Source organism: Chanodichthys erythropterus, chromosome 9, assembly GCF_024489055.1.
Source record: "Chanodichthys erythropterus isolate Z2021 chromosome 9, ASM2448905v1, whole genome shotgun sequence".
Taxonomy (NCBI): domain Eukaryota; kingdom Metazoa; phylum Chordata; class Actinopteri; order Cypriniformes; family Xenocyprididae; genus Chanodichthys; species Chanodichthys erythropterus.
Genome location: NC_090229.1, coordinates 23286445 through 23299828, shown reverse-complemented (window position 1 = coordinate 23299828; position 13384 = coordinate 23286445). Strand labels below are relative to the sequence as shown.

General features: G+C 39.2%; 1 protein-coding gene across 7 annotated transcripts in view; it reads left to right on the top strand.

Annotated features, from left to right (window-relative positions):
* Positions 1–1947: 1947 nt before the first annotated feature.
* The window catches only part of pbx3b (pre-B-cell leukemia homeobox 3b), a 93841-nt gene continuing 82404 nt past the window's right edge, over positions 1948–13384 (top strand). For 6 of the 7 annotated variants that reach the window (XM_067393917.1, XM_067393911.1, XM_067393913.1 and 3 more), the window contains exons 1-2: positions 1948–2631; positions 3319–3392. In XM_067393917.1, coding sequence (XP_067250018.1) covers positions 2435–2631; positions 3319–3392 — 271 coding nt within the window. In that variant the 5' untranslated portion in view covers positions 1948–2434. Of the gene's footprint in view, positions 2636–3318; positions 3393–13384 lie in introns of all 7 variants that reach the window. The other variant, XM_067393914.1, reaches the window with a different exon arrangement.

Sequence of the window (13384 nt, the reverse complement as noted above, 5' to 3'; positions counted from 1 at the left end):
TTTAATTAGCCTGTGTTAATTTCCCGTGTTGAGTGTGTCAGTGATGGAGGCAGTCCACAGGGCCTTCAGTCAGTTCATGCACTATGGAACGGGACTTTCTGGTGCCAGCTTTCACAAATTCTCAGCGTAGCATCACATGTTGGTGCCTTTGGAAGGGCATCTGATTGACTTTCTTGCTGTGCAAAAATTAACAGCTCTGTTTCCTCTGTATGTGTCTCTGATTCTTGGTAATTAGTCCCATCACATCAGAGGCTGTCATGTCACAAGTGCAACCCTGCTGAAGTGCATTACCTCAACTATGACACCAGAGGATTTCATAATGAATATTAACCTGTAAGTTAGTTACATATAGTATGTTTTTTTTTCTTTTCACTCACAAATAAAATTAAATCAGGTTATTTGTCTACATACCTTTAACCAATGTAAATATAAATTAGCCATAACAATATGCAAATAAAATAGATACAAAAAAAAAAAGTGAATGCATTAATGCAATGTATAAGCAGTAGATATTAAAGTTAAAGTTTATCATACGGATATAAAAATACATTTTAGTAAAATATACACATCATTAAATAATGTAAATCTGTATAGCGGAGCTGGCACATATATAGGCTATATTCCCTCTGTAACCAGTTTTGGTCTGTGAATGGCTCTTATTTACCTCAGTACACGAATAAAAGACGCGTAGCCTGATTTAACAACGCCAGTACATGAAATGTTGTGATTTGGAATCGGAAATACAGTGGTTCGGCGGGAAAGCCACAGTGGGTTTAGTAAGGCGAAATGTAAGAATCGAGGCAACCGGAGGAAGGCGCAGATACGTTTCAGTGTGTCTCTTTGCTTCAAGCCCACCGAGCAGTCTGCTACCATAGCAACTGCCGAGGAGCGCTGCGCAGCGCCGCCTGCTTTTGCAGTAGATGTCACCCTTGGCAACGGCCAATCAGAAGTTGATATCTCTCTGTACAACCGTAGCAAAGGTATTGAGCTCTGAAGGCGGGCGTTCGTGATCATTTCGAGTCTCTCATTGGTCCTCCGGGCCGCCACTCAAAGACGGACTCTTCGCCGATTGGTTCGGGGCGTCTATTTCCAATATTATAAACATGTCCTCTGCTTTCCTGCCCCTGCAAGCACGGCTTGTTGGAGGCGACCATAGTATGGTGTAAGGAAGCGAGGGGGCCCGTGCAATTCATTATTAGTTTGAATCAGACAATATAAAACTCCGACCTTTTGTTTGTTTTATTGGAAATGGTTATAATGTAACGGCATCTCAATGCACGGGCGCGCTTTTAAATGAGGCACGCGTAAAGTGGAGACTTAAACGCTGTTGATTTGATGTTCTGGTCTCATCATTATCATCACCAGCAGTATCATTAGTAGCTAACTGGCATTTTGTTTTCGGGGGCTTCGGCGAGAAGTGACAAGAATCTAAGACCCCTCCTCTGCAGGGCGGAGCGTGCATTTTGATGTCGATTTTGTATCTTTTTTTCTTCTCTGACACGTCCGCACTGAGTGAATGGCATTGGCACATTGTCAATCGCTCACTACCGCTGCCATCAAACAACATAAAGCACACACAGCCCGCGCGCTCGACTCATAAATTTCCGCCAGCAGATATTTTTGCGCATCGCTTTATGGCGCGTGATTAATTTTTTTCGCCAGTTTTTCTATTTTCCCTACTGAAAGTGAGAAAACTTTTTTATACATTTTTATATTTTTTTCCTACAATCTTTATAGCTCTGGTCGCCGGTGCTGATGGTTTAATTTATTTCACTCGGCTTCTTTTATTTTCTTATATTTTATTTTTTGGACAGAGAGAGAGAGAAAAAAATATATTTTAAAAGGCAATATTTTGCCCGTTGTTCACACTCAGCGTGCTTCTTTTTAATTACAAAATCATTAATTTTCATTAATTATTACTTTCCATCAGAGGCATGGGATGTTTTGTTTGCAACTCTTTGTAATACTACGGATTTGTCCAAGTTTTCAAGAAGTGCACAAGGCGAAATTATCCTAAGAAGAATTCCAGACATCTGCAAAGGACCCCAGCTCTTCAAAGAAAAAGACAAATTGGCATGAAGATTCGGACAGGATTGAACGGGAAACCACTGTCACCTGAATGCTGAAGTTTACTTAAATAATAGACAAGAAATATCATCGCTAATTTTTCTCCAATGGACATTCATACAGGAGGATCAAAGACGATTTAAATCTTTTCCATAAAGTGATTCCTGGGACATCAATTCCACTATATTTCATCCAGCGATTTATTGTATTTGCCGCGTTGCTTCACGGTCAATATTTTGTGCACGATAGCGACCCGTTAAACGCCGCACATGAAATAATCAAGTTGTTTTTGCATGTGCATTCTCCGACTTTATTTCACCCATCTCAGTGACTGAGCACGAGCGCATCGATTGTGTTGCGGCGGACTATGGACGAGCAAGCCCGGATCATGCAGGCTCTCGGCGGTGTCAGCCTGGCTGGTCACTCGGTACAGGGAGGCATGGCTCTGCCGCCTCCTCATGGACACGACGGAACCGATGGGGATGGAAGAAAACAAGACATCGGTGACATTCTGCATCAGATCATGACCATCACCGACCAAAGCCTGGACGAGGCGCAAGCAAAGTTGGTGCATTTTGTTGATATACACGTTTTCATTGTTTTCTTTAGAAATTCATGTTCTCTCATTTTATTTTTTATATCTATACGATGGCTTTAGTGCTTACATTTACACATCACAATAGCTAACTTTTATCTTACATCATTGTCCACTCGTGTCCAAACAGTAATTTTCACCAAATGTTACCAAAGTAAAACATTGAGAGTAACGTTTGCATCTAAAAATCCAGGTGGCCACATCTGAGGTTGAAATCACTACTTTTTTTTTTTATTATTATTTCTCAAGTAAAAGTTTATAATATCAGTTAGTGTTCACTAAACTTGTGTATTGAAATATTAAAAATAGCCTCTCTGTATTTCACATACACAGTAAAGTACTCAACACATGTGGGCATCTCATTAAAAGTTTCTACATCACACTTTCTGAACTGAGAAGGCCTTGACACTTCCACAGCCCTTATAGCAACTGCAAAAAACTTTGTTGAGAATTATGAGAAATATTAGTAATTTTACGTAGCCTTGTTTTGAACTTTTGTGATGAGTAAAGCCATATTTGCCTCACTATCAAAACTAATGCAGTTTGAGGGCAAATTTAAACTCAAGCCTTGATGTCTTATAAAGTTTTAATGCGACGGAATTATGAGTTTTAAGTGACTATATATCAATCTCGTCTCTTGCTCCCAAATGGCACAGGAAACATGGGCTCAACTGTCACAGAATGAAGCCAGCCCTCTTCAGTGTGCTCTGCGAGATCAAAGAGAAAACAGGTAAGATAATGCATACCCTAACAAAAAAAAAACAAAAAAAAAAGCTAAATTACGCACAGACATCTCAAGAAGAAAAAAAAGCAACAGTACAATGCCACTAATCCTTCAGACACCGCCATCTTTACTGGTGTTTTTTTATTTGCTCGTCAGCGAAGTCCAGTTGTACCAAGCCAGCATCCACATTTCTCTGCATCCCACTTCTGAAAATGAATAGTCATAATTGGATGTATCAGCATACGAGTACGAAATATACGATGATGAGCTTTCCCCCCCTCTGTGTTGCATCGTGAGGCTGAACTGAGTGCCTTCTTTTGGGGGCATGTGTGAGAGAGGCACCTCGGCAGTTCCCTTGTTTACAACGCGCTAGTCTCCCACCGTCCATGTAATCTTTCAAGACCCACAGTTGGTGAATTGCTAGACAATTATACATCTTCGGGATACTCAGGGTTTGTCATTGAGGATATGTTTTGTGCAGTGTTGGTGTTGTATATCAAGCTTGTTTTGCTTAATTGTACCACTGGAAGTCCAGTGAGCGTGTACGCGTGTTCGTGGTTCGGAGAGCGGTCCAATTCCTGCGCTCCTCTGCCTAATTATGCGACCAATTTACTGGATAATTATTGGCAGTATCGGCGGTCCTGCAGTTAATTATTGCCCCCGTTTTATTATGAAAGACGCCAGCGCTGTGAAGGTTATACATCGTTCACCGACACGTGCAGACGCTTGGCGTTATGGTGCGTTATTGTTGTGTTAAAACCGACTTATGGCAAGGAGTGATCGATATGTCAGTTATTATTAGTTTGTTGTGAAGACTAACTTGTAAAAAATATTTAGATGACATAGTTTACGTTGGAAAATGCTTTCATTGTTATACAGCAATTTTGTTTTATCTTGTCATGATAATTTATGCAATTTATGCTCTATTTTATGCTTGTTTAGAGTTTCATCTTGATTTTCTTTATCAGTAATTTAATGAAACGTGGTTGAAAAAGTCTAATGAACTGCAGGTTGTCACTTTGCACCACTTTAAAATTTTAAAAGTACAATTAAATTTGATTTAATCATTTATTATTATTATTAGTTACAGTGTATGACTTGACTATTGATTGGATCTTGTAGCCTAAATGTTGTAAATTTCTGTTTTTTTGACTAAAACAAAACGTTGACCCTGAGTGGCAAGCTTACTTTTATTGACTACAAACACCATTTAGGGACCTTTTAATAAAATAATTTTTGCGGCAGATCTACAAACGCACGTTATTTTAAAATGGACACATATCTTTGTTGAAATTAGAGAAATTGAGAAACATATTTGAGTGTATATGCATGTCTGTATTAAACAGACATATTCTGTCCTCACTTTTTCTGACACTCAAGCACCTTTGAAACAGTCTGTCGCGCGCGCACTGTAAATGAAGTCCAATGACAGATACAACATCAATTCAGCACGTGCGTTACCAAGGCTATACCGCCTGCCCCAATGACACGGAACATTAGCATATGTCACTGTCTCACAAAAGATAGTTTTTTTTTTCTTTGAGGGAGAAATCAGAACCCTTTGAAGCAGAATCGGTTCAGTACGTCCAGTAGCTTAGGAGATGTAATTTAATGTGCAGTTTTCCTTTATGCTGCGACGGTTAACACACGCGCGTGATGTGCGCAAAGGCGCGCGCGTTCTGCAATCATGCAGGGCGCAGGTATAAAGAGAGAATGACCACATAACCAGATATGCAGAATCCAGAGAGACCCTTAGATAAGGGGATTTTTACCAGGAATGTGCAGTATGTATTTCTGGATAATGCGGAAGGAGAATAGCAGAGCGAAATCCGTAAGGTGAGCCCAAAACACAATGGCAAACACACTGAATTAGACTAAGAACTTTTGCCTTTACTTTTAATGTTTAGATTTTTTTAATACCATGTTGAAATAATAATGTCAAAATATTATTTTGGTGCTTTTTTTTCAAACAAATTTATTATATTTATATGTATGAACTTTATATATGGGTTCACAAACAATTCATTTAATTTTTGAAAAAGAAAGAGATAGTCATTTCACATGCTAGAGCCTAAATAATAAAGTTTTTGAACTATGATAAATACAGCAATGTAATAACATTTGAATATCAATTCATGTGTTTATCTGGTCTCTGTGTGGTTGTATAGGCAGACTAGTGCTTTGCCAGATTTGTGGCCTTTGTGTGGCTTATAAGCAGAAGTGACTGTAGGAAGATCATAAAACTTAATGAACTTCTCGGCTGTTGGAGGTCTCAACTGCGGGAGGGCAAGGCCCTGCTCCACTGCCCGGTCTGCTTGAGATGTTCTTTATGCCTGTCCAGAAAAAGATAGAATGAGGAGCAAGAAATAAAGAAATTGATTACTGAATTCTGAAGCTGTGTCTTAATGTAACTATTAATGTAAGCTAATGTGGGTATGCTGTTGTGTCTCAAGGAAAGATGGATAGTTGCAAGGAGAGAGAGGAATTTTACATTGTGATTTGCTATGAGGTGATTTTAAATATTGTAAAATATATATATAATATGTGTGTGTTTATAATATCTCAAAACTTTTGCTTATAGTGGATTGTGTATATAGGTGGACATATGCAATACTTTTCTTTAAAATTTAATTGTTGTCTATAAAAAATCCATTATTGCTTACAAATACATTTAAATGTAAGCACATTTATAGCATTTTATATAAAAACTTTTTTGCATTTAATTTTACATTGTACATGTATTTTCATTATTATAAATGCACTTCCAGCTGTTGAGTGTGCTTCCATGTGCACCTATCATGTTACATTTAATACAGCTATGTCCCTTATTACATTATAGCTCTAATTAAATATGCATAAAGAGTAGAGTCCCTAAGTATGCTAATTATTTAAATGAGCTTGTTTACTAGCTCAGTTGCTGTAATCTCGGTTAATCCCTTTGACGCTGCCTGTTTGAATGGTTTCTTTTTTTTTCCGCCTTCTTAACGCATCCGGACTAATTTCCTAACAAGCTTCACTCTGCTAATTTGTTTATTAACTCACAAGTGAACACAAGTATGATATTTTCTTACTCTGTACATGTATGTTTACTTTTCATTGCTTCCGGCTCTGTTTTATAATATCACAGGAACGAATTGTTAAAATTGTTATTTAAAAATAGATAATGTGAAACAACCGATACTTAAATTTTCCTGCTATAGTGTGTACGTAGGAAAGCTGTGTTTTTCCCTCGGTGCGAGACTTTGGGTTTTTTTTTCCCTCTCTCTCTCTCTCTCTCTCTCTCTCTCTCTCTCTCTCTCTCTCTCTCTCTCTCCACAAGCCCGTTGAAGGACATTGTCTCATCAGAGTGATAAGAGAGACTTTCTCTGATAAGCATGCTACTCCTTGTTGTTGTTTTTTCAGCCCAACACATCTTCTGTGAGGCTTTTTTTCCCTTTAACGCACCACACACATACTTAGTGAACACCTTGTATCAGAGCAGTATGTATTTTGCTTATCGTACTCAACAGATGCGTAAAAGAAATGAGGTGTTGGGAGGTTGTTGTCAGGGTTTGATGCCGTTGCAGTGAGAGGAAATCTGCGACGTGATTAAGTTCCTGAAAGTTATTGGGTTATTTGTGCACAATTAGTGCATGCAATTTCTGCAACTTGTTGTACATGTCGGACATGTTCTGTCAGTATACGACTGCCATAGAGATTTAATTTGTGTAGATCTTTTTTATTACACACTAAAGAAAATAACAAAACTTTGCGTCACAACTCATTTAATCGTTTTTTTTTCTAAATAGTAGGTTTCATCGTTGAACTTAGTGTGTGTGTGTGTGTGTGTGTGTGTGTGATATTGATATTGTACAGTTTATATCATGCAGTCACTGCTAAATGTATCTCTCTTTATACAGTAAGAGAAAATGCTAACAACTGCCAGTGCTGATGTATGAATAAGTTCCAATCGGAGAGATTTCTTGGCCTTGTATTTATGAATCGCAGCAGAGAACAGAGCTTTGAAAAGATGAAACATTCATTGTTGCTTTTGGATCTGATGCAAAGGGGGCTTAAAGGCGAAAAGGGGTAAATCAAACCTGAAGTGTTTGTACTGTAACTATGTAAACAGTGAGAAGGAAAAGCTGTGTATGTACATCTGTTTGTAGAGCGAGCGAACAGAGATGATGTGTGTGACTTCGGGATGCATGAGTGTGTACCTTTGCCTTGACTATGAGAATGTCAGGGATGTACACATATGCGCCCTGAAACGGTGATATGTAGATGTGTGGAGAGCCTCTAGATCTCTCTTATCGCTAACTTCGAAGGTTGCGAATGACAACCGCCATGTTGACGAGTACAAAAACGTGCCGAGTTAATTGTCAGATTAAGCACAGATTACTGCAAATTCAAAGTCATGTCGGGCTGATAGGTTTGAGTTGTTTTTGGGATCCCCGGGGCACTGCGGAGAATCGGCATGAAAAAAAAAATCTTTCTTTCCCTTTTTCAAAGAGTGGCTGGGCAAGATGATGTGAGAGAGAGAGATAGAGGGTGGGTGGAGGAGGAGGAGAGAGATACATACATGGCGGATAAATGGATAGAAGCGTTTTGCAATGCAAAGCTGTCTGTAGTGTTGGGGAGCTTTCTTGGCACTCCACTAACTGCTACTGGAGGCCCTGAGTAGATTTCCCCATTGCTAATGCCCTAGAAGTATTAATTCACTTTGATATGCTAATTAGAGGGCATTATGCAAGAAATGAGATTAAGTGGCAGCGTGAAGTCATTTGCCTGTCAGTAAATTGAGTGTTTTTAGCAGGAGGGGTTTGTTTTTTTTTCTTCCCTTCCACTTTCTCTCGCTTTTGCATTTAAATGAATCAAATGAAGGGAATGTGGCAGAATGCTTGAAAATCATTTTTTTGTTAGCAGATGCTGTTTTTTTCTTTCTTTCTCAGTCTATCCCTCTTTCCCTTTTCATTTTTTAGGTATCTGATTTTCCGAAGTCTCTTAAGTGTGTGGCGTTCACTGCTATTTTTTCAGGGTCAGTTTATTGGGTAGCATAATTAACAAATCAGATGATTTTAGTTTAATTTCTATGGTGGCATTAACTTATAATGCGTCTGGGCTACAGGGATGGAGAAATCCCAGCACAAAGGGTGAAAGAAGCCTTAACGTGTGGAGAATAAACTTGTCTAGTTTGTTTCGAGAGGGAATACAGAAGTGGAGCAGTGAATTGAGGAAGACCTCTGCTGGGTTGACTGTGTGCTAATCAGACAGAGTGTGTGTGTGTGTGTGTGTGTGTGTGTGTGTGTGTTTGGGTTGTTTGCTTTCTCTCCGCCGGTAGAGAGCAGGGCTGGCGGCAGCAGTGGCAGATGCAGCGGGAGCAGCGAGGAATAACAAAGGTGAAAGATTACCTCCATATGGCATTTCTGACCAGGAAAGAGAGAAAGAAAGAAGGGGGGGGTTAGGTGTGCTCCGAAGCAACACTCCTTTCTGAAGTGAGGTTTAATCAATACAGAGAGATTACAGAAAACTATTACAGGGCCAAAATCATAGGCTCCTCTTTCTCTCTCGGTTTCTCTCCTCTTCTCTTGTTTGCTGCCTCGGCGGCGGCTGCCTGCCTATTGACTTGTTGTTTTTCTGACCTTTGACTCATCAAGTTCAGAAACGGGAGGTCTGGAGGAGAGACCGCAGGAAGCCGGCAGTGTGGCCCCCGCTGCGCTGTTCCCCTCACACGCACACACACATGCACACGTACGCTATTTTTCAGAACCGTGTGTTGTTATTTGTGCATCCGCGGCGAGACCCTTCTTTGTGCACTCTGAACCGGTTGAATTAATTTGTAGGCACCATCGTAATTAACCACATGCGAGGCCGGCTAAAAGCATTACCTTGAAAAAATGGAATGCAAGGATTTCTAGAGTAAGCGTTTCTTAAACCCTCGGGGACCATTCATTTTGAGGCGCCCCGACAAAGCGGTAATGAGCCAACTAAATCTAGCCTGAAGTTAATTTGACATCTGCTTGGTTATTGTTGTTATTACTTGAATTGTTATTGTTATATACATTTCTATTTTTAAATAATAGCAGGTAAAATAATATGAAAGTGATATTTTCAATATCAATCGATTGGATTATTATGAATGTGACGGCTTATTTTAATACTCTGTAATTACAGATAATTAATTAATGAGAGAACATACTCATTAATTGTTTGCTAATTACGAAATAACAAAGGAGCACTTAACCATGAAACTATGAAAAATTGACTCTGGCTTGTGATCCATATTTGTGTAGGTGGAAAGCCGTGCGTCTCAGTCTCTTTATGACATCATCATGAGCCCGGTCATTACGATCCAAAGTAAATATTAGTGAGTGTCGCCCTCCTCTCTTGCCTTTAGTTACAATAGCAAAAGCTTATTTTTTATTTTTTTTCTACGAATGCCTGAGTAAATGTATGCAGCCTGCAATAGAAAGCCATTCAGCAGTGGAGACAATTGACTTTGGGCTGCTTTTTGTTCCCGTCTGCCCCAGCGATGCGTCTGCAGTGACAAGATAGTGTAAGGCAGAATGGCTTCTGCTCAGCGGGGCGCCTGGACTCCTGAATGCTGTGGCCTCTCTCTCTCTCTCTCTTTATCTCTCTGTCCTTCTCTCTCTTTCTCTGTTTCTTTCCATTACTAGACTTTATGTTTGAAATCGAGGAAGAGTGACTGCTATCTTCCTTACAGTGCCGTAAAACCCTTTGCTTTTTTTCCGGTAGAAGGTGGGTATGGAAAAGAAAAAGCAGATGAAGGAATTAACAAAAGAAAGAGAGAGGGTACGGATGGATGTCAGGCTGGTGAAAGGTAAAAAGAATGCAAAAAAAAAAAAAAAAAGAGGAGAAAATCTGTAATCACAAGGTTGCACACGCTTTGAGCATTTGTCTTTTTTTCGAACAAATGTTCCCACTCTATCTTTTCAGACATTTTTTTACATATATGAGGCTAATCTACTTCTTGTTGCATATGGCAAAGGCTTTGCTGAACAAATAATGCTTCTATGTACATCAGTATGATTTCTCACTGTACTTATCTGCCATAGTCTTTGTCTGAGGTTTTGTGAAAAACAGATCCATAGTTGTTGGTTTTTTGTACATTTTTTTGTTTACGTTTTGTGTAGCACATTAGCTATGCAAATAAGCCTTTTATGGCATAACATTTTGGCAGGTTTATTAGGAAATGTCCCGAATGTACATGCAAATAGACCTTTAGCAATAGCAGAGCTGGTGAAAATGCTGTTGGAATGGCTCTGGCTTGTGTTTTTTTTCTTTGAGACACCGTCAAGGAATTGAAAACAGGACATGTTGCAGGTTAGATTCAAATCCGTTTTTCCCACATGAGCACCAAGGCTCAGTGCGTCTAGAGCTATAGATAACACTTAGACTTTTTCAGATTGTGAATCTCCTTTGGGTTCAATAAAAGCCATTGTGTCTTGATAGAAAGTGTGACTTTAAAAATCCACTGCAGTGTTTCTCAGTATGTGGTCTGTGCATTAGGAGAGAGATGTTTACTTTCCCAGAATCTGTACGGCTGTTAGTGACATTGTCTTTATTTTGCTTGTCTTATTCATAAATTGCCTCCTGATTCCTCAACACTCACACACACTGCCTGTTCTACCCAATCTAAGATGAGCTCATGTTTCATTTAATTATCTCTGACTTCAGATTGCTCCTGTAGCCTGTATTTGAGGAAGTGGACGTGAAATAGTTGATATAGATCTTTTGAAATTCATGGCCAATCAGAGCAGGATTTCCACAGCCACTTTTGGCTCATTGTTTTATTTTGACATAAAAAACTACACTAATTCAATATGCTACATGATGATTTTTTTTTCTTAATTTTTTCCCCCTTGATGCTTGACCTACACCTTAACCGGTGCCACATAAATGCTTTCTATATACATACACATGCGTTCCTCAGATGCGGTGGCTGGCGCAAACCTCTGATGAATCTCACATCACCTTTGAATTGTCAGCTATCCTTTGCCGTTTAACTAAATTGTGCTCTGTATTGAAACATTAAATTTTCATTTAAAAAAGTAAATGTTCCCACCCGGCGCTGCTGTTTTAATATTTTACATCCCCCCCCCCCCTCGTCCTGTCATCTGTATATGAAATAAGTGCAATTTGTGATGCGTTGTCATCAATAATTTTGTCACCAGGGCGTAAAAGCTGTGAAACACCCATCCACCCACAGCAGTGTTTGTGTCGCATACGAAGCAAACTGTGATGCGATGAGCAATGCTAACGTTGGCCAAACGTTCTGGATATGATATTTGTGTAACTCAATTCATACGCCGCTGTCTAACACGGGTCCCATTTGTTATTGACACTAGGTTCATGGGCTGTTATGTGCAGTTTTATATAGATATTTTCGATATTGCAAGCTGTGGTACTGCATCCAGTAATGGAAATAAAGCCTTTTTTCTCTTGAATTATTCTCAGTGTTGTGTTACTCTGATTTACGTTCAACAAGGCACTAAAATAAAGCCAGGGTTTTCAACCAAGAACTCCATGGAGGCCCATGAAGGTACTGTAGGGGGTTCTTAGACTTGTATCGAATTTTTTTTATAATCATTTGTACATATATCTCAATTTGTTTCTCAGAATGTGTTTAATTTATGGTAGAAAGACAGTGGAACAGTGAATTTAGGATATTGAAAAAGATGTAAATCTAGATGAGGATAAGCATTTTTCAAGCATTATTGGCGTCCTTGGACTGACCAAAGGTCAAACGAGGATGAGACTCCTTGAAATTAAGAAAATGTTACTGTAAAATCATTGGGAGTTTCAAGAACCACCTGGAGAACCGCAAACTACAATTGTGCAGTACTTACAATCATTCCACCTCCACTACTCTTAAAGACCTGCAAATAACCCTGCCGTGATTATAAATTTTGCAGGTGATTACACAATTCCAGTGCATTACTCAATTCTGTCTCAGAATCTTTACAATCACCCACCGAGGTAATGTCCAAGTACTTGGTTTTCTTGGGTCACAGATACCACTCTGGTCGCAGGACCTCGGCTCTGCACGGCTATCCAACAGAACCTGCATCACTGTCAGAATGCTTATTAGCACAAAAAGGGTCAGGTGGGAGGGGAGGGGAGGAGAGTGGTCCTCTCATTGTAATGACATCGCTATTTATAGATCTCCATTTCATTAGCCTCCTCTGTTTCAGTGGTGAGATTTTCTCAAGGGGCAAAGGATGCAAGTCCATATACTTCCTCATGCACTGTCCTCATATGTGTAATATGCAGGGTTTGTCGATGCACACTTGCCTTTCATGGGCAGAACTACTGCTATTTTTCTGTATCGTTTATTTGGAATCTTTTTGTAGCAATTATATGATTGAGTTTAATCAGTGGCGTCGGTTGGTTGGATATTTATTTAAATTTGTAATTTAATTTTCATTCAATCTCATAAAGTTCAAATTTTGGTTATAATTGCATGGATATTCTGGTTTGCTAAGTTTACTCTCTCTCTCTCTTTGCAAAATTGGAGATTTTAAAAGCAGTTTACATGTGGAATGTGTTCAGAATATCTTGCAAATATGCACATGATATTGGCCGATGCATTTATAGAGCCCAGATCAGTTTGCCTGATGTGTGTAGAAATCCAATCATGTCCTTTAATGGCAAATTAAACCCAAGTTTAAGCCTGTTTTATTTTTATTTTTTAGCCTAAAGCAGCATTTCAGGGTCTTATTCTCCCCACAGCACTGCTCTATCCTCCCCTCTTCCTATTTGCATTCCTCAAATGAAGTCCCTGTGCCATTGTTCCTTCAGCATTTCATACGTTAGAATGATATATTGAAAGCAGAAATGGGAAAAAGACTGCAACGCAATGAAATTTTAATCATCGTCTTCTGCTGCTTTAACAAGGCAAATAATTCTTATTGGCTGCTGTGTTAAGATTTCTAATATTTAATTCATAACAAAGCTGGCGTTATTCTGCTGCGGCCTTGACAAGCCTTGCTTTGTCT